Genomic DNA, 21,824 nt, shown 5'->3' on the forward strand with positions numbered 1-21,824 from the left:
TAATTTATCTAATTACATTTCTCAGCATTACAGACCCAGTTAGGTTCTGCTTCCTAAACATTCTACATAAAACTTCAAATACAAAAATTCTGGCATTGCCAAAAGTTGCGGACTTTCAAGAGTACATGATTGTACATATGTATGTATGTATATTTCTTTATACATATTTTGGTATTCACAAAAAAAAAAAAAGTGCTCGCTCAAGAAAAACAAATCTGATTTGATTACGAAAATTTAAATATGTTTTTCTAAGAAAGTTGAAGTTTGGAAAATTAAAAAGCTAACTACTTCTGAAAGCATTTATTTGCTACCAGTTCCAAATTTCGCGTATAGTAACAACGAATCATCATATGACGGATATTGCAGCGTCATGGAAAGCATTGACGGTAGTGAAAGACACCATCCGTTTTATGAAATTCCTAAAATCATTGCAAGTTTAGCGATAATTATTAAAACGTTATTACAATGTACATATGTATGTACATATAAATATTAAAATACATTTTTCAGCCTCTTAGCTAAGTGTTTATTTTTTTTTGCTGTTCTCGATTTTTTTTTATACATACAAAGATTGAGTTCTGAATAAATAATATTAATTTACACCAGCTGAATTCATTGTTGGATGTTGGCTTTAACCTTCTTATTAAGAAGTTCTTAAATTATGTATATGTTTAATCGTTAACGTAATTACAAAGCACTTAGTCTAACAGCTAACATCACTCAGCCAGTTGATAAACTCAATAGTACTTTTCGTCTTCAGGTTGATTTACAAAATACATGCATACGTATATGTTTATCCAATTAAGCGATCGTAATATTTACAATTTTAGATATATATGTAGATGTACCTAAGACGTATCTATCATGTTATGCTTGCTTTCGTTGTCTCGTAAATTAATTGTGCTGCACTTCCAAGTCGAGTATGCTTTAACTTCTAAAAATCACTATAAAAGGGGCTGCTTATGTTATGTGCATAGCTTTCGCCGCCTTAGCTGCTTGCACGCTTATCTCATCCATACTCTTGCGGGCACTCTCTGTGACTTCGTCTATAGATCGCCGTGTACTGTGAATCAGTTCATCTGTTCCTCGTGCTGCCGACTCGGCAATGCCTTTGACCTCTGTGTTGATCAGTCCAATAACCCACTCGAGCCCTTGACGGCCCTTACCCGCATTTGCACTAATTGTGGACGTAAGCAAGTCCTCCATGTAGTGTGATAGTGGCACTCCATAGACAGTTACTGTTGCCTCCTGCCTGAGCATCGTTTTTGTTGAATCCGAAGGATGCGGCTCATAATAAAGCACCTCATCGACGCTGATATTACGGCAGAATGTAAGATTGTTTGTCTTCAAAACCATCTGTTTGCGCTGTGGATCCACTGTTGAGCGCTCGCTAGCAAAACAGGTCTTCGCTGTGCCTATAAGAGCATGTGTCCACTTTGGAAAATACCATTTCGATTGCACAAGCCGATGTGTGTGCAAGACTCCACAGACAACTTTGCGCTCCACGACATCCGTCCCAATGATTGAGGGTGTCATTGGATTGGGGTATTTGCGCCATGCTGCCTGTGTAACAGTCTCCCACGGATGGTTGAACACATGCTCTGACGTCCAGATTTTCATTATGCAAGCGTCGTATTCGTAATTGTCTTCGTTACTTCAAGCAGGCGTTCTTTTTGATCATCGATGAGTCGCAACGCCAACTTACGAGTCTGCCTAACAAAGGTGCGATACATTTAAAATAAAACAAATGGTTTAGCCTCCTTTTACTAAATGAAAATTTTGTGAACGAATATATATATGTGTTGTGGATTCTGACCTTCTGAAGCAGGTGTTGTGCGATTCGTGTCAGAGATAAAGGTGGCCAAATATTGAAGGCAGCAACCAAGGTATCGATGTTTTTCAACATCGATAATACTCTAAAAGTTTTTAATGTGCGTCAAGATAGCTGCGCAACTTTAGCGTCACATATCGATAAAAAAAATATCGGCTAAAAAAACTTTTTATTTTCGTCTTTTTACGTGGTATTTAAACTAAAATTAAAAAAGTTTGAATGCAAAACAATAGAAAATTAAATTATCTTTCTATTAAATCCATGTTCGTCAAATTTCATGCAGTATTTATGTACTAAAATCGTGATTGAAAAATTGGGGTAGCAACATTTTTGCAAATATCTCGGCTTTGACGAGTTGTCGGCCAAATCGGCTTATAACAAGTTATAGAGTATTGTTTTATAAATATACCCTCATAATTTTAAAACTTTTCGTTTTTGAGATATTTGAGAAAAAGTACGATAACCTTAGCTCCAGCCCCATACAAAATGAGCACAAAAAATCAATGCTGCCGATTAATGACCGTAACTTTTTTTTGACTTTCTTGTCGGCCATAGCGCACATTATACTTTCGTAGATACAACTATAAGGAAGATATATAGCAAGTTTGGTTGAAATCCAATTATCTGTTTTTGAGAAAATTGACCTTTTCCTAACCCGCAAAAACAAGTTCATTTCGCAGGTGCATCAAATCACTGGAACCAGCGTGGAACCAGTCAGTGTTAAATAACACCATTTGGACTTTGGCGGGACTTCAAATACTTGCAGAAAATAACTAAATGAAACAAATATTACTATAATTTAAAATTACATTTAAATACTCTATTTATATATATATTACTTTGTTATAATTAATAAATATACGCAATTAAATATTCTTATTTAAATCGAAATTTTGCAGTTTACTTGTTCACTGTTAGCGGCAAAACTTTATGTTAACGCTATCATCAAATTATTCTTAATATTTGCAAAACTTATAGGCCATGTCGCGCTATTTCATTCTATTCGAATCAAATAGACAAATATTTTGCTTTTTGTTTTATTCAAATCGGTTAAGCCGTTTTCGGGAAAATTCAATTTTTGTGATTATTGCGAAAATTACAAATAAATTTCAATTTGGCATGGCAACGCTTAACATCTGCGAAGCTAGTAAAAAGATAGCGTCGAATTTTTGTTTTGCAGATTTTTCAACATTTTGACTATGTATATAATTGGTCAATACTTTAAAAAATAGATAATTAACATATGTATCATTTCCCAATATATACTACATAGCAAATTATCATAGTTTCCGAGAAAATTCAAAATAACATCTACATTTTTCGATTATACGCTCTCCTAGACTTTGTCTGAGAAGGCGCGCATTGCTATAATATAAACATAAAAAATTCGAATGCTTTGCAATTTGTTTTATTCAAATCGTGATATTCCTTTTCGAGAAAATCGCATTTTAGTAGAATAGTACACATTTTTTAATTTTTGCGCAATACCTAAAGTAGTCAAAGCGTTGCCAAATTTAAAAAATGGCGATCATGCACATACCTATTTATCATATTTATTACCCATATATATCCCCAACTTATTGGCCATGTCGCGCTATTTCATTCTATTCGAATCAAATAGACAAATATTTTGCTTTTTGTTTTATTCAAATCGGTTAAGCCGTTTTCGGGAAAATTCAATTCAAAAATTAAATTAAGTATAGAGTATAGGCCAATAGTAAAGAAAACGCCATCAGTTTGGGGCTATGTACATAAGTAGATTTGCTGGCAGCAATGTAATATTTACATAAATACATTTACTTTTTAGCAACAGCATGGGTGTTTTTGGGAGCGCGATGTTCCTGGAAACAACGAATCATTTTTTGAAGATAATTTTCGAGGAGGAGTTTGGCACCCTTGTGGAGCGCCTTTGTGGATTGCCCAAAAAAGGCACTACATTTCTCCTCCCATAACTCGAACAACATAGCCTCGTGGATGCCACTACACGATATTGACGGCTTTCGAGTTTTTTGGCTCATCTAAAATATAAAAAATTTGTTTTAAAAAGCAAAAAAAAATTTTTATTTTCCTATTTTCATACCTTGGCGCTCATAAATGTCAAGTGTTTGTTTAGTGGTAAGCTTTTTTTCGTTGTCATATCGATCAAAATATCGCGTAATTACCCAAAAAGTGTGTTCGCTATTTCTACGTAGCTCGCGAACGTGAAAAAACCGACTCTTTTTCTTATGGGTTTGTACAAGGGGCGAATGTAACATTCGGCCTGAACGGAAAAAAATCAAAGAAAACCGAGGTTTTAGGTGCAGTGGCAATAGGCTATATTATCTATTTTTTAAGGAATTGAGTAATTATGTCATAGTCAAAATGTTGAAAAATCTGCAACACAAAAATTCGACGCTAACTTCGTACTAGCCTCGCAGATGTTAAGCGTTGCCATGCCAAATTCCAATTGATTTATAATTGTCGCAATAATCAGAAAAATTGAATTTTCTCGAAAACGGCTTTACCGATTTGAAGAAAACAAAAAGCAAAATATTTGTCTATTTGATTCGAATAGAATGAAATAGCGCGACATGACATACAAGTGAAAATTAATTTGTTGATAGTGTTAACGTAGTGTTTTGTCGCTAACAGTGGTCAAGTAAGCTGCAAAATTACGATTTAAATAAGAATATAAAATTGCGTATATTTATTAATTATAATATATTAATATATGTACAAATAGAGTATTTAAATGTAATGTTAAATTATAGTTATAGTTTTTTCATTTAGTTATTTTCTACAAGAATTTAAAATCCCGCCAAAGTTCAAAGGGTGTTTTTTAACACTAAAGTTATCCGATTTGAATCGGCTCTGGCCTAACTGGTTCCACGCTAGTTCCAGACCAAGCAAAATTGCTACATATCTTTCTTATAGTTGTATCTACGAACGCATAACGACACAAGGCCGACAAGAAAGTCAAAAAAAGTTATGGTATATTAATCGGCAACATTGATTTTTTGTGCTCATTTTGTATGGGGCTAGAGCTGAGGTTATTGTACTTTTCCCGAAATATCTCAAAAACTACCTTAAAGAAATTTATGATTTTTTGAGGGTATATTCATAATACTATACTCCATAACTTGTTCTAAGCCGATTTGGCCGAAAACTCATTAAATCTGAGATATTGGCAAAAATGTTGCTATCCCAATTTTTCATTCACGATTTTTTTTGCATAAATACTCCATGCAATTTGACGAATGGATTTAATAGAAAGATAATTTAATTTTCTATTGTTTTGCATTTCAACTTTTTTAATTTAAGATTAAAAATCACGTAAAAAGGCGAAAATAAAGTTTTTTTTATCCGATATTTTTGTAATGATATGTTACGCTAAAGTTGCGGAGCTATCTTGACGCACATTATTCATATTTGTAGATCAAAAAACTACCTTCGATTCTTAGTTGCTTTGCTTTGATATACCAAATACAGCCTTTCGTATATTTTAGTATTTCATGGTATTTTAATTTTGTATCATTTTAGAATATCGTTTTTAAAAATAGTAAGCGGGAATTTGACAGTCGAACACACTCGATTTTTTACTTTCTTACTCAATCTTACTGAATATGTTTATCTAAGGTTTAGGTTTAGGTAAAACAGACTGTCCCTGCTAGGAGCGAATCATAGACCAGTGGAGGCCGTAGCTGTGCCGGTGGAGGGTATCTTTGTCTCAGAAGTAGCACAGTATGGATGCATTTTTGGCAAAAGCCTGCAGCATCCTGATGGAGTCGGGATAACGCTGGTCATCTGCAGAGAAGATGCTCAAGTGTTTCCCTAACTCCGAACTCGTTGCATTTCCTGAGTGACTGACCACTGTTGGCGATACTCAAGCTTTACACGGCCTACCCTCTCTTTAGCAAGATTGTCTGCAAACTTGCTGCCACCGATGCTCTTGTGGCTTGGGATCTAGTAGACACACACGACCGCAGATCCGTTCAGCGACTCTACTGCTCTTTTGCTTTCCAGGACAACTTTGGACTTGACCACATCTGAGCACATTGATCTCATTGCAGCCTTGCTGTCACAAATATGTTAATTGAGTTGTAATTGTGCTGTATACCCCGAGCCACTTCTGATGCTGCAATTGTAAGGGAGTTTATAGGAGTGTTTGGAAACCGGGTTGGGGCAATATACAGCCGCACCGACTCCTTCGTCCATCTTCGACCCGTCCGTGAAGAGGTTGAGGGCTTTGGGAATGCATAACCCTTCGCGTCAACAGCCCGGTTCCATGTATACCGTGTTGATATGGTCAGTACAGGTGAGGCGGATAGTATAGTCGAAGTCTATACTAGTCTTCCTACCAATAGCGTTGTGGCCATAGTCTAATAGACCCAGATTGCCTGTTCCCTCTCCTTTGGAATCTGATTGTGTGTGCTACAAAAATTGACTAGACGGGTTCCCACGTTAATTGCCTATGCCGAAGCTGGAAAATGCCTAACGACCCCCACAACCACCCTAAAGAATCCCACCCTTGGGAGTACCACTCACATCCTTTGTAATGGTCGAATAGCCCCACGTGACCCATCTATAGATCGATGGAGCTATGTTTACCTAAATTTTGCAAACAAATAAAAAAACAATTTTAATGTCTTAATATTTTTATTTAAATATTTCTGCAAAAAATATAGACCACGAAATAAAATGGTGTGTATGCTGCATTTTAAAGCTTTGTTGAATTTGTATATTTTCGGTTGTGGAAAAATTTTGTTGTTTGTTTTTTTTATGTATTTGCCTGAGAAATTATTGATTTGAGGTTCTCAAATATATCTTAGAATAGCATTTATCGGTGAATCTTATTATTTGTGTTATTATCTGTATAAACGAAATCCCGCCGCAATTATTTTGTGTTTAGTGTTTCAAGAATTAGCACTTTTTATCCAGTTTAGTTTGCTTCATTGGCAATTTCTGAAAAGTGGAAGCTCTCCACATCATTCCATATAGTGCTGTAAGAGAAGGACGGATGATGTAGCTGCATAATCACTAATGCGTCAAATTCGCTATTTAGTCATTCTTCCATTTTTTTCTACCGTAGTCTGTTTAATTTTTCACCCCTAATCAGCTGTTCGCGTGATGCAGTTTTGGTGTATACAACTACATCATTGAAATTTTATGGAATAGACAAAACATAAAGCGATTTAATTCATCCATATACATATATAAGTTTGTACGCAGACTTTTTCTGCTTAGTGTACATGCGTGCCTTACAGCAATTTTCTCTGCAAAAATAGATAGCTAACATTTAATGATAATTCTGCTTCCTGCTCCGATGTTTTAGTGGGCACCGCGGAAAACTGAAGTTTGTTTTTTTGTTGAAAGCTGCCGCCCATTGAAAACTGTTTTTTTGTATTTGCATGCGACTTGATGTCATGCAGCTTCGCGCCAAAACTGCATTTGCAGTAGCAGCAGTATGCCTTCGTTGTATCTGTCACATCTTTGCGTATCCAATCCTTAAACTCTTCATTCTGCAACCATGCGTCGCGCAAATGTTGTTTATAGATAACTTTCGGCATTATCTAACTTGTCTTTTGAAGTATTTTCAACAGTATCTCTCTTAAGAGCTTCTTCACCGTTACACAATTTGTATTTAGCTCATGAGTGAACGAACTAAGTTCGCACAGGAACTATAAACAGAATCGATAATGCAAATTTTTTGAGTGAACCTCAAAATACATCCTATCGATAGAAGCGCTATCGGTACTATTTAAAAAGTGCCAAAAGTAGCCGAATCATAAACAAAAATGCTAGAATTTTAGCTAATAGCATTTCACAAAATCTTATAGCTTTTGCAGTTTCAAAATAGCTAGATCTTGCAATAAAATAGCTAATATGGCAACACAATTATAGAAGATAGTCTCGTCGGCAAAAGCTGGTACCTAGCAATCTAGACAATGAGTGCGAGTGAAAAGGTCTCACCGTAGTAATGTGAACGAGACGACAATGAAATATGCATTAACCCTTAGACGATGCAATTTAATATTTACATATTTAGAAGCTAATATAAATGTATCCTTGACATATTTTTAAATTGTAAGTTGTTTATGAACAATATAATAATGACATATATGAGAATTCTCTAAATCTCGAAATGTTCTAATTCTATCAGCGTCTACGGCATACATTGCAAAATGTCGTTTCGTATGAGGGTTAATTGCGGAAAAAAAGTCGTCCGCAGACCAGTGCCGGAGTAAAAGTTGCTAGATTTAAGAAAATTGCTAAAAATTATAAAAAAAAAATTGCCAAAAAAATTGCTAAATCTTTTAAATGTTCTTTTTCAAATAGTATGTACATTTTTAAATAATTTGAGAATAAAATATTGAAATTAAAAATTCAAAAATTTAAATAAACAGGATTTCATATCTTCTTTTGTTAACATTACAAAATACTTAGAATTTCGTCCAATTTTGGCGAAACCTTAACGCTTCAATCGCCTCAACGGTCTAGCTGGTAGGAGTCTCCTAGCGAGACTAGTAACCTGTCGCTATATCGGCTCGTATTTTCAATTGTTTAAACTCAAACTAACCTTATATGCAATATCGCATTTAATGTTATAATGCTCATACAGTTACGTAATTTATGTTTTGCTATATTCATTTGTGAGAATATAGTCTCAACTTCAGCGTTCGACCAAGGTAGGGAAAAGATTTTGAGCGCAAAATTTGCTAAATTACTAAAAGGGTTTTGGTTCAAGTAGCTCTTATAATCGAACCGTTGAGTTAAATACAAGTTCCGATTTCATTGTGAACTATTAATCGCAATTTTTGCAGTGAATGGCAAAAAGAGAATACAAAATAAAAGGGCTTTAAGTAAAGTATAAATGAAAAATTGCTAAAATAGCTAAAATTGCTAAAAAAAAATAAATAAATAAAAAGTTGCTAAATTTGTAGCTAATAGCATTTTCAAAAAAAAAAGTTGCAAATTTTTTGAAAAGTTGCTAGAAATAGCAACTAAATTGCTAAAGTGGCACTGCCGCAGACAACCTTTTGTGTTAAAAAACGAACACGCACTGACGAAAGCTTTTGCCGACGAGACTACCTTCTATAATGATTCATGATTCATGACACAGACCATGATACAATTATAGAAGGTAGTCCCGTCGGCAAAAGCTGTCCGTTATCTATACCATACATATGTATGTGCGAGTGAAACGACTGCGCCTAGTGAGTGCGAAAGAATCGACAGTGGAGCTTTGTGATTAACCCTTAAATAGTGAATAGGGTTTAATTGTTCCACTACATTTAAAAGAGTTGAAATGTTTTTATAATTTAATTTTTTATAGTTTAGAAGTTGACGATTACTTTGTTTTTGATTACTGGTTTCGAGCCGTTATCGTTCAGTGCGCTCGGACTTGTTGAAGGGAAAGGTTGCATGCGGACGATTTTTTCTCTAAATATTAACCCTTGTGCAAGGCAAAAATGCCAGATTGCAATTATATTATATATATATATATGAACTTTATGATAGAATTAAGAACTTGAACAAAATAATTAGTAACAAAAACAAAAACAACGATTACTGTCAACTTCTAGACTGAAATTTTTCTGAATTGTAATTATGATCGCTTTGTTATACAATTTAATTATATTCTAATTTTTAAGTAGAACTCTAATGATTATATTCTAATATTTAAGTAGAACTCTAATGCCTGGATTTGACACTGAAAATAAAGACAGATTCGATAGTTTGTTTTAAAACATGTTTTTGAAGAAGGGCAACCATTTTTTTTTTGCCGTTCATGTTTTGCTTATTAGACAGACAAAACACTCGGAACATTAAAATATCTTAAGATTTTGGAGCACCTATGGTCTCGTTTGTGAGATTTTCGTGGCACCCCTGATATGAGCAATTTCTTATTTTGTGTATGGAGAACAAGCCGTTATGTGACAAGTATTATTATGCACTTCCAACAGTGTGACCAGTTGCACTGAAAATAAGGCTAGAAAATACATTGATAATATTTAATAGTCAAATTACACAAAATGTTAAATGTTTTGAGGAATACATATTACTCTTATTGATTTCAACTATTCTAATCCAAATGTTCTTTTGTATGTTGCATATGGACGAGGATCAATTCGACGCAAGCGTTCTTCCAAAATTAATCGAAACTTCTTCATTCCATTAGCGTCCTCTATAATTCTATTTTTTTCCACTGAACAGCAATGTCTGTGAAATACTTCTTTGTTTGAAGTTACGCTTTTCTGCAAAGATGCTTCCAGGCGTTGTGATATTTGGCCTCGAATAGTTGTGATTTCGTAGTCCAAAATGTTAGACAATGCATTGGCTGAAGTACGAGACTTGGTCGCTGGGACTGCCGTCATATTAGATATTGCTTCAGAAGTACCAGAATTACTGAATTTTCTGGAATTCCTTTTTGTAAAATCATTGAAGATTTTGCCACTTTCATGCTTCATCATCTTTGCCAACGCTCGAGCAGGTGCTCTCCGTACATCAACTGATATCAACGACTTAGTTGACGGATCTAAAGAAGACGGTTCATACGTATCTTTGCTTTGTCCACAAATTAGACTCGATTCGGATTCGGTATTCGATGTCTGGTGAATAAAATCCATTAAGGATGGCTCATCAGAATGTAAATCGCTTTTCACAGCAGTCATTGATTGCTGGAAGTTCGTTAAATGAAAATCTCCATTCGTATCGTAAAATTTATAGCCTAACATTTCTAAGGCAATCTCCGTAAGTAAGTATGACATTTTTTTAATTGAATAGCTAAGCAACGCTAAAAAAAAAGTTGGGTTTGTATCGCCACAATACATGTGCAGCGTGACCACAAGCTTAATTTACAAATATTCCTCTGTTTAAAAAAATATACTAAAAATATTATTATACCACACCTAGCTGTGATGCCGATTTACCTAATTTCCACACAAATCTGTTCTTTTCCTTTTTGGTTTAAACAGATAAATATTAAGCAGGCATTGTGCAAAATTGATTATTCTTTGTATTCAAAGTCAACCATTATGTTTCTATGGAAAACATATGAATTATATAATTTTATAGCAAAAAATGTCGCGTGCTACTCTATTTACAATGAGAAAACAATTTTTCGCAACACCGATGCTTCCGATGTTGAAAATTCAAATAATGTAAAAAAGTAGAGTCAGTTGATGAATAATACATCAAATTTGAATATACTCATACTTTTTAAATGCCGTGAGTCGCATAATTTACTAAATTCCTAATTTTCGGTTGATTTCTTGTTTCTCTTTGAGGTGGTTTACAGCCTATTTCCACTGCCTCAAAAACCCTTGGTTTTTTCCTTTTGCGTGGAAAAGTTTTGGTTTAGATCGACGAAGCAGATGCACTTGGTCTAAGTAGAGTATTATGCCCTAATTGCACAGCACTAAAATAGTGCGGGTTTTCTCGGATCTATTCCATTCAGTTCAAATAGCCTATTTCCACTGCCACTCAGTCCTTTTACATTTCGAACCAACTTTTTTTTTCCTATATGGTTTTTTACATGGGGCGAACGTAACATTCGACCTGAACGGAAAAGAACCGAGGTTTTTTGGTGCAGTGGAAATAGGCTATTACATTTACTCCATAGAAATCCACAAGAAAAAACTACGTTTTTCTACGTTCGTGAGCTATGAAAATAACCGATATCAAACGTAGAATATCGAACACACTTTTTGTGTAGACAAACTATATTTTATAGAGTTGAAACGGTGCGAAACCTTGCAAATTGCGCCACTGATTTTTATAAATCATTATGCTTTACTTTTTTTTCATAATTTTGATCTTTCATCAACAAGTGATAATTTGCTAGTTAAAGTTAGTATACACTGCGCACCTGTTCTACAATTACAAAATTTACCGTTGCCCATATTTTTCCCATTTCTTGCTGTGGAAACGCCAAAACGGAGCTTAACAAATGTTAAAAAACTGAAAGACTGTGAAAACGGGGGATGGATAATATCGATAGCGCCATCGATGTTTTTGCAGCTCTAATTTTGAAGGCTTTCATTTTAAATGCAAAATCATGACACATTTACGCTGTAAATATAAAAAGGTGGCAACGTTGGATGACATCAAAAACATCTGTACAACCCAAATACATATTTAATAATATTGTTTTTTTTATAAACGCAATATACACAAATATTATATGTCTTTTTAGATTAATTATTATTATTAGTTAACATACAAACTGAGTTGCTATGAAGATAAACGAGAAAAATTTATGTGTTTTTGCCAGAGCACCACCCTATGATATGGAAGGTTAGTAATGATGCATGATTCTTTGTGGTGCTGCAAGACATAAAAAAAAAGTACAATTGCAGGGTTTCTTAACAAAAGGGGCGAAATTAATAGGGCTTTTCAAAGACGATATTTTGTGCTAAAGGGCAACCTGCTGTTCTACTTTGAAACGCGAATTGACAAGGAACCATTGGGATTAATTATAGTCGAAGGCTGTACCATCGAATTGTCAGTTGAGACGGATATGGACAATTACTGCTTCGAGATAGCATTTAATGGCAATCGCACCTATGTACTAGCCGCAGACACACAGGAAAGCATGGAGGCCTGGATGAAGGCGCTAACGTGTGCTGGCTACGAATATAAACGAATTATTGTGGCAGAATTGCAGCGTCAGCTGCAGGAAATTGAAGAGTCCAGACATAGTATGGCTTTGTTCGATATCTGCTCAGTTTTATTGCACTCATGATTCAACTCTATCTTAGAAATGCGTAGCAACCCTGCTGGTATAACTCTGTCTGCTGAAACGGATACAACGGGAAAACCAAAGCCGCCACCAAGGCGCCAGAATCCATTCAACCGCCCGGCACCGCCACCGCCAACAACTGATGCAGACCTCCAATGCGGTGTCGTGTCACCCATGCCTTTTATAACTGGATACTTTGGATCAAGCCAAGCGAAAGCAGATCTGGACCAGCGACGTTCAAGTAAGTTACAAAAGTCACTGGCTGATGTCGGAGACTCAAACCGTAAAACATTTCGTTATTATTAAATGCACTAATTATTTCGTTGTGAGCCGATATTTTATTTCACTTTTAACGTTTTTGGTACTACTACCAAAAACGAGATCCGAATCCCAGCTCTGATTGTTGCATCGAAATACGAATATATAAATATGCTAATAACTTTTCAGACCTTATTTTGCAATCCACACCCAAAGGACGGCGACATGGGATAGGTCCATCTCCTACTATTTTCTACAATGATAACTTCACGACTTCCAGTCAATCCGGAAAATTGGCAAGCATCACGAATGTTGAGCGCATGGAACAGCAAATTCGCCTTGCGAATGCCATTGAGGAATTCACCCGCAACCACGAACAATTTCGAAAAAATGTGATGTCGGATATTATTGCGTATCGTGAACGGCAAAGTCAACCCCTAATACAATTCTGATTCAATTTTCAAGAATGATTTGCTTTCGAAACGCATCTCTTAACATTTGTATCGTCTACTTTGTGCTAAATTATAAAATATCCGTTTGTTATACAATGTAATATATTTATATTCACGACTATTTATTTATATCAGCCTTGTTCAACTGTTTCCTTATACTCTTAACTAAAAATAGTGTTAATATTAATGAAAAAGTTATTTGCATATTTAACTACTTATTTATAACTGGGAAAGATACTCCCGTAGCAAGTCATTTCTTTCTCGTTGTATAACATTCGATTCTTCAATCCGCTTGCTTAATTCCCGTATTGCGGCAATTCTACTTCGCTCCAGTATTAGCAATTGCCGTTGCTGTTCTTCAGCCACCATCGTTATATCGTTGCTTTGCTCTGCACGTAGGGTATTATTATCAGTTTCAAGAGTGCATTGCATATCGGATAGCTCGTTGTGCTGCTCCTCGATCAGAGCATCACTTTCTGTTTTTGCAGTAGTGCTGTTAACGTTTTCATTTTGAAACATATCGTCAAATGTATCATAATATTCCCAGCCGACTCTTTTGCGTGCATTTTTCTTGAGAGTTTCTCGACATGTTCGATACGTTTTTTTCATATTGCGCCATTTACGATCGCAAATATCCTCATTTATACCTTTGTAGCCAGCATGTTCCATATCATCCACAATTTCTGTCCACAGAGCTCGCTTACGAGTTTTGGGGTCTCGAAACCTATGACGACGTTCCGAATACAGTTCGACTAAAAGTTTTGTGCTCTTCGAATTCCAATGCCACTCTTCCACGCCGCCTTCACATTCCAAGTAATAGTGTGTAGTTTCAGACTCTTCGTCCATTATATATGTATATCAATAATACGAGACCCAACAACAAAGACGACAATAGAGCCGGCAGAATACAAATTAGAGGTACAAAAACATCAAGTGACACATCGATAACATCGATATTTTCAAACTATTGATGGTTCGCGACCTCCTCTATGCGCACGGCGAGAACAAATTGTAAGTAAATGAGTTTTTTAATTTTTTTCTATCAAAAATTTGATAATATTAAGCAAGATGGAGAATACCCTCAAAAGTAAGTTATAAATATACGTGCTCATAAATAAAATAAATAACGCCGCTACAATTTGGCCCAATCCTTTAAATAAAGAAGCTTTTATTTTATTGCGTTGGAAATTACATACAGCTTACTAAGATGCTTTATTTATTTATTGGTGTAATAGGAGCGGAACCAACAGAGGAATTGGAGCCGGAGTCAGCACAAATACGAAAAAAAGAGCTATCAATTGTTTGAAGCTTCTTCGAAAAAAAAAGATGTGATAAGGCGCCTGCATCCAAGTCGCATGACCACTAAAATGCAACCAATGCCTAAAACGATGGCAACTTTTTTGAAGAAGAAGCCGTACTACAGCAGTCATTCAAATATAATAAAGAGACTTGATCAAAATGTAATGAATATGATTGCCAAGGACGTGCGCCACTTTTACGATCTCAAATAAATCTTATTGTTATTGGTTGAACTGCTTCTATTCTTTCTGCAGTTGCTTTCTTATTGTTTTTTTAAAACTGATGTTTCACTCGATGCTTTTTTTAACATCGAAAGCATCGACACTTCCAACACGAAATGTATGTGGATAAATATCGATAAAATGATCGAACCCATTTGGAAATAAATTATTAACTAAAGTGACATTTTTATCTTGAGTACACTGACCAAGCCAAAATAATCGCGTTTTTAATAAAAAAAATGTTTTTAAAAATCCAGAAAAAAATAATTTGCGTTAATATCGAATTCTAACTAACATATTTTTTTAGCATCGATTAAGAGAAATAGTGCTCTTAAATTTTGTCCATCCGCAAATCCAAGAGAAAATAGTGGAATTTGAGTTTCTTCTTATTTTTGTACATAATTAAAAAGTGGATAAAAAATTTTAACCAAGACACGATACTTAACATTTCTTCAGTTTCATTCTGTGTGGAAAGTATTCGAATTCTCCCATAGTTTAAATTGAATGTGTTGACGGTAGAAATGTCACCTAATAAAAAAATTTTAAAATAAATATTATATAACAATAATAATACTCCATAGTAGTGCCTACTAATAAACCACTTCGTTATTTTATTATGAGTTTCAGTCTATCCATTTCCAGTCTTAGCGATGTTCCTAGATGATCAACATCGTTTTTTTCGTGCAACTCTATATATGAAAAATAAAACGACGATTAAAAATTTTCGCAATGGCATTATACTCCGCTATTTCCAGTACAAAATAAATAACCTTTTAGAGATTGTGTTTTGTCGTGTGTAATTACGGTTTAAGCTTGGTGTGCAAATTTATTTGATGAAATATTTATTAATTAAATGCGTATTAATTTTAAAAATGCATTTCCAAGCACTTGCCTTTTGGGCTATTCTTTGACTTTTAATTAGTAATGCCGTGAATAAAAGAAGCCATTTAATGAGAAACAAATACTTTTTCTTTTGCTTTCTTGTTTGATGTTCATTATTATTCTGCCTAAATTATTTTTACCTTTGTTCTGCTAAAAAACTGTTAGGCTTTGATGTAACACTATCGTATAATAGATTTTTTTATGCAGATGCGGTTGGTGTGAATACGCGTCATGCCATTTACGAAAATCATCAACATTATATCGATACCAAATCGGATTTCGGAGGATTATTTAGTCTGTTTAAAACATTCAAGAGTTGACACACTTCATATTCTGGTTAATTTTCGTTTTGTTGCTTGATGTCCGGTGGTTTGCATACGAAAAAAAAGTTGAAAGACAACATGTAAGATAACAACTTATTTGCACAATAATAAGATTACGCTAATACTTACTTTATATAGCAATTTATTATTTTCAATCAAATTTATGTATTTTCATTTCCGCTTCACCGTCTTGGATCCAGTGTTTTGAAAAAGTGACGCCAACATTTTACATTTTTTTCTTTGACGCTATTTAGGAAAAAATGTTTATCGAAAAGTACTACTGGACTCATATCTATCGACTAAGTGCATTAAATTAATTGTTGTTATTTATCTCAAGCTGATGTGATATCTTCAATTTGCAACTTTAAAGAAATAGTCGGCGTCTCATTTTCATTGTGTTGGTGGCGTTCATTTTGTTTTCCTTGCTTAACCATTGCATGTGAATGCATGCATACACATACATAAATGTATGTATGTGGTTTGTAGTTAATAAGTATAAGAGATATGATAAGAGATGCCAATTTGTCAATACTTAGGGAAAATGCGTGTGGGAAATTTTATTATATACTGTTTTTCAAATAATATTGTTTTTATTTAATTTCATTACTAACATACGTATTCTTATGTACGTGTAACTTACCAACCAATCAACATCGACGACAAATTATGTTGACGCTTAACTCTCAATGATCTTTTACAGTTTAATAGGCATTACTGAGAAATAAAGGCTTAAAACGCATTGCAAAAATTAGGGATTTGAAAAATGTCCGCAAAGCGTAAGGCAGGTGGTAATGGAACCGGTCCCAACAAACGTCGACCAAAGAAGAAGGAATCTGACTATGAGGACGAATTCAGCGATGAGTCTGACGACGATGTTGGCCAACAATTGCAAAGGGGAACCCAAATGGAAGTTCTAATACCACACGATAACATCGATCCACCCAGCAAATTACCGGAGGATTTGCTTGCTTCATTGGAAAAAACACCAGGTCAGTTGCTGCTGGCTGGCATGGTTACCTGGGACTTAACTGGCAAGCGCGATCGAAAAAATGTTGCAAAAGTGCGTCCCAATCTTTATAGCTTTCATCGCTTTACGGATGAAAAGGTAAACATTTTTTTGAATTCCTTTGTGGGAGTTTTGTTCGAATTTTGTTTTGTTCTAGTATCGCTCTGTAGCTAGTGGTCCCACTGCTGCGCACACAATATTAATAAACATGGATCGCAAGGCACTTGGCTTTGGACGTAATCCCAGCGGCCAGCTAGGTCTTGCCCAGGATATGAAGCTGGTGGAAAAACCAACTTTAATTCCAGCATTAGATCATTTAAACATTGTTCAAGCAGCCGCTGGGCGTCATCACACGCTCTTCCTCACAGACATGGGCACCGTATATGCTTGTGGAGAAAATAAGTCTGGGCAATGTGGTGTGGGAAATACGCATCCGAATATTTATGCACCGACGCCGATTAATTATCGTGGTCCTCCCATAATTCGCATTGGCTGCGGTGCAGAATTTTCTGTTATTCTTGACATTAAGGGTAATTTGCATACCTTTGGACTACCGGAGTATGGTCAACTCGGCCACAATACGGATGCCAAGTATTTTGTAAACGCAAACAAGCTCTCATTCCATTTCGAAACTTCACCGAAAAAAGTAGTACTTTACATTGAGAAGAGTAAAGAAGGACACGTGACACCCGTTGATGGTGTACAGATTGTTGACTTTGCTTGCGGTAATAATCATACGGTATGCGCTGAGCTTTAATACTGTTGTAGACATTGTATAACAAAACTTATTTAATGTTTATTTAACTAGGTGGCGATTGACTCCAAGAAGCGCGTCTATAGCTGGGGCTTTGGCGGATTTGGCCGCTTGGGTCATGCTGAGCCAAAGGACGAAATGGTTCCACGCCTTATGAAATTCTTTGATGCTCAAGGTCGTGGCGGGCGCAGTGTATATTGTGGCTCTACTTTCAGTTTAATAGTTAATGAGTTGGGATTACTATTTCTCTTTGGACAGAACAAGAAAACAGGAGAGGCGAACATGTATCCAAAGCCTGTACAGGATTTGGCAGGTATGAACTATATTGTTAAATTTATTCCGTGTAGTAAAGGTTTTTACTCGTGTGTATTTGTTTTTTTTTTAAGGCTGGAATATAACATCGATAGGCTGTGCTAATACATCTATTATGATATCTGCAGACGATACACTAATTGCATGGGGCGCATCGCCTACCTTTGGCGAGTTGGGAATTGGAGAGTTCCAAAAATCATCGACGGTTCCAAAAGAGGTACCTAAAATGGACAGCATTAAAATACCTCAGGTTACTATGGGCTATTCCCATACAGTTCTTATTGTGGATACAACTCACGAAGCCACAAAACAGAAATTTGATAAAATGCCTGAATATACCATTGAGGATTGAGATGCGTAAATTCATCCTATCATAAAAAATGAACATTAATCATACCGCTGCCAACAATAATACTGCTCTATATACATATAAATACATACATAGGTACTAAAAAAAAGTTTGAACTGATCAACGAAACACTGCTGCTACTTATAGACCCGGGACAATGAAGACATAAAGAATAGAATTAATCTACATTTATAAGTTTCACTAATCCGAACACATCCAATACGTATATCTCAAATATTAATTTTATATTATCAGCATTACAATTACAATCCATATTATTTTGGTAATTAGTTTTCGTAATTTCTATTTCATATATTCTATTTATAATCTAATTTGTAAAACTTCTTCATGTATTAATTTATTGCCATTCAAAAATAGGCATACACTCACAAATCTTCTATTTCAATAATAAATACTTTTATATTTGATCTTATTTACATTTAAAAATCTATAAAATCGGAAAATTGAATATTCTATTGGTGGGTAATTACCAAAGAAGTTAAAAGAATTTATAATAAGCTCTTATTTCGAGAAGAGATAGTGTTTAGTTTAAGTGAAATGTGTTGTGTGAAAATTTTTAAGAAATTCGCTCCACAAATTTCAGTACTTGTCAATATTTTCGCGAAATGAGTGCATTGGTGAGAGTTCCATTGAGTCAACAAAGGAGAAACCTCGTAGGAAATCAAGGAAGGACTTGGGAAATCAATTCCATGAAGGGTCGACCGCCAAATGCCCTGATTGTCCATGTGATGACCAGCTTCTCCGACTTCGTCTTATCAAGAATCCTGGTGAAATAGATGCTGTGAATCCTGCCTCTTGCTTGTCGAGCTTCAATCGACGCCTCTAGCTCCAGGTCTGGCAGAATTTATTATTATTATTAATTACTAAATGGTTGCAAACTAGTATCGCATATGCACCAGGTTTTGAGCAATAAGCTCAGTGGCTCCTTCAGTGCGGGAGACTTGATGCTTTTGAGAATCGAACTACCAACGTGCTAGTCTGTAATACCGGACAGCCTATCAGCAATATGTGTTTGCAGTCCATCATTGGTGCTGTTGAAAACGAGTGTAGGGTCCATTAAAAGATCGTTTTATTTATAAGAGTTGGCTTTGGGGGTATTTCTTAACATTTCGCCAGCATTCAAAAATTGTGTAGCTTTAATAAACACGGCTCAGCGATTGTTGGACTTATTAATAATAGCTACACTATTTTGAAAGAAATTGGCAATGACATGACAAATTTTTATTGTTCTAAACATTAAATAAAATACAGTAGATTCCGGTTATGGCGACTTTCAAGGGACCGACGATTTTACGTCGTTGTACCCGGAAGACGCACTAACCGAAAGGAGCAAAACAAATTTTTATTTTTTTTTTAGTTGCCATGTTCGTAATAGGGTCTTAAGATAAAACAAATTAATTTTTAAGCAAAACAAAAAAAATTATAACTTTAATTTAATAGCATGATTTTTCCATAATAAATCGTATACCTGCATGTTCCTTAGCATAAGCTAAGGCGTCAGCTAAAACTAACAGAGAGTAGTGAGAAGGTAAGAACCTTCGTGTCACTGCTAGGCACACAAGCAGAACTCCCGATCACTGGTAAATACATACATTTCTAACAGCGTCGTTTGATGCTTAAATTTTTTGGCATTATTTCGCTGAATTTTTTTTTTTTCGTCGCAATATCCGGTTAAATTATGAAAAATTTCGTCGGTATAAGCGCTTTGTCGCTAAAAGCGGAGACGTACTACTAAGCGGAGGCCCTTTCATATAAGTTTGTATGGGAACCAACCAAGCCATCGAGTTTTCGTCGCAATAACCGGACGGACACTATAAGCGGAGTCGTTATAACCGGATTCTACTGTATTTCTTTAAAAACTTCGAAAATTTTTTATTTAATCGCAACCAAATTTTCAGAAATCACAAAGACTATAGTTATTTTTATATATACCAAAATTTGACTCTAGCTTTAAAATTACGCTTGTTAAAATTACGCTTGACAGAAGTGGGCGTGGCAAACATTTGAAACAAACTTAATCTTCGTGCAAACATGACAAATGCGGTCGAAAAAAAAAATATATCTCTATCTCCCTTATACTCTCTGAGATCTAGGTGTTCATACGGACAGACAGACATGATCATGATCAAGAATAACATATATATATTTTATAGGGTCGAAGATGCCTCCTTATGGCTGTTACATACATTTCCTGCCGGCACAAAGTTATAAAGTTCTACCCTGTGGGTAGTGGGTTTGTTTGTATATCCTTTTTCATACATTTATCTAGCTTTTTATTATTACCCTGCATATTTTTGCCAATTGTGCGATATCTTCGTCGATGCCTTACTACTTGCATTCACTGAAAATTAATTGTTGTTACTTGTTACATGTTTTAATTTATTTGCCGAAAATAAATCTATGTATCCACCACTTCAATTCAAAAAGTGATGAGAATGAAAATGGCTTTAGGATACCAGCGAACTTTACTTAAGTAATATTTTAGAAACTGGACAGAAAATACTAAAGATAAAAGATGATAAGACGCTATTTTACTCAAAAACAAAAAAAAAAAAGGTTTATAATATATGATGAGAACCTTAATTTATACAATTTTTATTTACCAAATTTTCAGGAATTATATATTATTATTAATTCACTCGACTTAGAAATTAAGCTTTTTCGATTCGAATTTATTCCAAAAACAAAGGGAAATTAAAATCAGAGCAGCAACCATTCATCTGTTGAGAACCATATTAAATTTTTAAATCTTTTTTTTTTTTTTTTTACTTTGCTTTTATTTATTGAATTTTCTTTTAAATTTTGAGACTAACAATAAGTTTACGAATCTTAACATTAAAATGTAGCTAACAGTGTGTTAAGACTGCATTCTGGTTGCGCGTCCCTCAAGTCGGTCGCTGGGTAGGTAAGTCGTTACGACGAAGACGTAATTGGTTGCTCAACCTTGTTAGACCTCTCGCCAGATGGTTAGGGTGCAACAGTAGCTTGGTTAAGTACTTTTCCTTCTCTTCTGCGATGACTTCATTGACTGGTAGGATGTTTAAGTCGCGTTGTATGTTTTCGTTGCGAACGTACCACGGTGCCCCGGTGATGGTTCTCAAGATCTTCGACTGAGCTCGCTGGACTATGTCAATATTACTATTGCTGGCATTCCCCCATAACTGGGAGCCGTACATCCATATAGGTTTTAGTAACAAGTTATACAGGACTTTATATTCAAGGCTAAGGGGAGACCGAGCGTTGATAAGCCAATGAAGGCTGCTAGCTTTTAGCTTTAGATGTGTTCTTTTGGCTTCAATGTGCCGGCGCCATGTGAGTCTTCTGTCGAGGTTTACTCCTAGATATGTCACTTCGTTTCCTTGCGGGAGTAGAGTGTTGTTTAACGTTAGCGGCGGG

The 21,824-nt window shown here is 35.2% G+C and overlaps 5 protein-coding genes across 7 annotated transcripts; 2 read left to right on the forward strand and 3 right to left on the reverse strand.

Annotated features, from left to right (window-relative positions):
- Positions 1–428: 428 nt before the first annotated feature.
- LOC133835178 (protein slowmo) lies at positions 429–1,933 on the reverse strand. Of its 2 annotated transcripts, none has more exons than XM_062265091.1 (2): positions 1,817–1,933; positions 429–1,713 (listed from the first exon to the last, which is right to left on the reverse strand). In XM_062265091.1, exon 2 carries the CDS (start codon positions 1,618–1,620, stop codon positions 961–963), a length of 660 nt encoding a protein of 219 aa, XP_062121075.1. In that variant the 5' UTR covers positions 1,621–1,713; positions 1,817–1,933; the 3' UTR covers positions 429–960. The 2 variants fall into 2 exon arrangements, with proteins under 2 accessions (XP_062121075.1, XP_062121076.1); XM_062265092.1 differs by having other exon boundaries at positions 429–1,709; positions 1,817–1,916.
- Positions 1,934–9,514: 7,581 nt separating this feature from the next.
- On the reverse strand, positions 9,515–10,658 carry LOC133850056 (uncharacterized). Its single transcript, XM_062286017.1, has one exon. It carries the CDS (start codon positions 10,639–10,641, stop codon positions 9,889–9,891), a length of 753 nt encoding a protein of 250 aa, XP_062142001.1. The 5' UTR covers positions 10,642–10,658; the 3' UTR covers positions 9,515–9,888.
- A 1,184-nt stretch (positions 10,659–11,842) lies between these two features.
- Positions 11,843–14,793, forward strand: LOC133843658 (sesquipedalian-1). 2 transcript variants are annotated; one of them, XM_062277312.1, is made up of 4 exons: positions 11,843–12,106; positions 12,169–12,510; positions 12,571–12,792; positions 14,497–14,793. In XM_062277312.1, exons 1-4 carry the CDS (start codon positions 12,046–12,048, stop codon positions 14,565–14,567), a joined length of 696 nt encoding a protein of 231 aa, XP_062133296.1. In that variant the 5' UTR covers positions 11,843–12,045; the 3' UTR covers positions 14,568–14,793. The 2 variants fall into 2 exon arrangements, with proteins under 2 accessions (XP_062133296.1, XP_062133289.1); XM_062277305.1 differs by lacking the exon at positions 14,497–14,793 and adding an exon at positions 12,999–13,387 and having other exon boundaries at positions 11,844–12,106.
- LOC133843673 (uncharacterized) lies at positions 12,218–14,229 on the reverse strand. The gene is made up of 2 exons (XM_062277324.1): positions 13,477–14,229; positions 12,218–13,426 (listed from the first exon to the last, which is right to left on the reverse strand). The coding sequence occupies exon 1, from the start codon at positions 14,105–14,107 to the stop codon at positions 13,481–13,483; it is 627 nt and encodes a 208-aa protein (XP_062133308.1). The 5' UTR covers positions 14,108–14,229; the 3' UTR covers positions 12,218–13,426; positions 13,477–13,480.
- Positions 14,794–15,937: 1,144 nt separating the features above from the next.
- LOC133844192 (protein RCC2 homolog) lies at positions 15,938–18,840 on the forward strand. Its single transcript, XM_062278093.1, has 5 exons — positions 15,938–16,066; positions 16,687–17,091; positions 17,150–17,731; positions 17,801–18,059; positions 18,133–18,840. Exons 2-5 carry the CDS (start codon positions 16,750–16,752, stop codon positions 18,408–18,410), a joined length of 1,461 nt encoding a protein of 486 aa, XP_062134077.1. The 5' UTR covers positions 15,938–16,066; positions 16,687–16,749; the 3' UTR covers positions 18,411–18,840.
- The last annotated feature ends 2,984 nt before the right edge of the window (positions 18,841–21,824 follow it).

Source organism: Drosophila sulfurigaster, chromosome 2L, assembly GCF_023558435.1.
Source record: "Drosophila sulfurigaster albostrigata strain 15112-1811.04 chromosome 2L, ASM2355843v2, whole genome shotgun sequence".
NCBI classification, from domain to species: Eukaryota; Metazoa; Arthropoda; class Insecta; order Diptera; family Drosophilidae; genus Drosophila; species Drosophila sulfurigaster.

Excerpts from the sequence above, each read along its gene's own strand:
- LOC133835178 (XM_062265091.1), bottom strand. The coding sequence starts at position 1,620 with ATGAAAATCTGGACGTCAGAGCATGTGTTCAACCATCCGTGGGAGACT.
- LOC133844192 (XM_062278093.1), top strand. The coding sequence starts at position 16,750 with ATGTCCGCAAAGCGTAAGGCAGGTGGTAATGGAACCGGTCCCAACAAA. Across the intron at positions 17,732-17,800 it reads CTTGCGGTAATAATCATACG|GTGGCGATTGACTCCAAGAA; the intron begins GTATGCGCTGAG and ends TTATTTAACTAG. Across the intron at positions 18,060-18,132 it reads GCCTGTACAGGATTTGGCAG|GCTGGAATATAACATCGATA; the intron begins GTATGAACTATA and ends TTTTTTTTTAAG.
- LOC133843673 (XM_062277324.1), bottom strand. The coding sequence starts at position 14,107 with ATGGACGAAGAGTCTGAAACTACACACTATTACTTGGAATGTGAAGGC.
- LOC133843658 (XM_062277305.1), top strand. The coding sequence starts at position 12,046 with ATGAAGATAAACGAGAAAAATTTATGTGTTTTTGCCAGAGCACCACCC. Across the intron at positions 12,107-12,168 it reads ACCACCCTATGATATGGAAG|GGTTTCTTAACAAAAGGGGC; the intron begins GTTAGTAATGAT and ends GTACAATTGCAG. Across the intron at positions 12,793-12,998 it reads TCTGGACCAGCGACGTTCAA|ACCTTATTTTGCAATCCACA; the intron begins GTAAGTTACAAA and ends ATAACTTTTCAG.
- LOC133850056 (XM_062286017.1), bottom strand. The coding sequence starts at position 10,641 with ATGTATTGTGGCGATACAAACCCAACTTTTTTTTTAGCGTTGCTTAGC.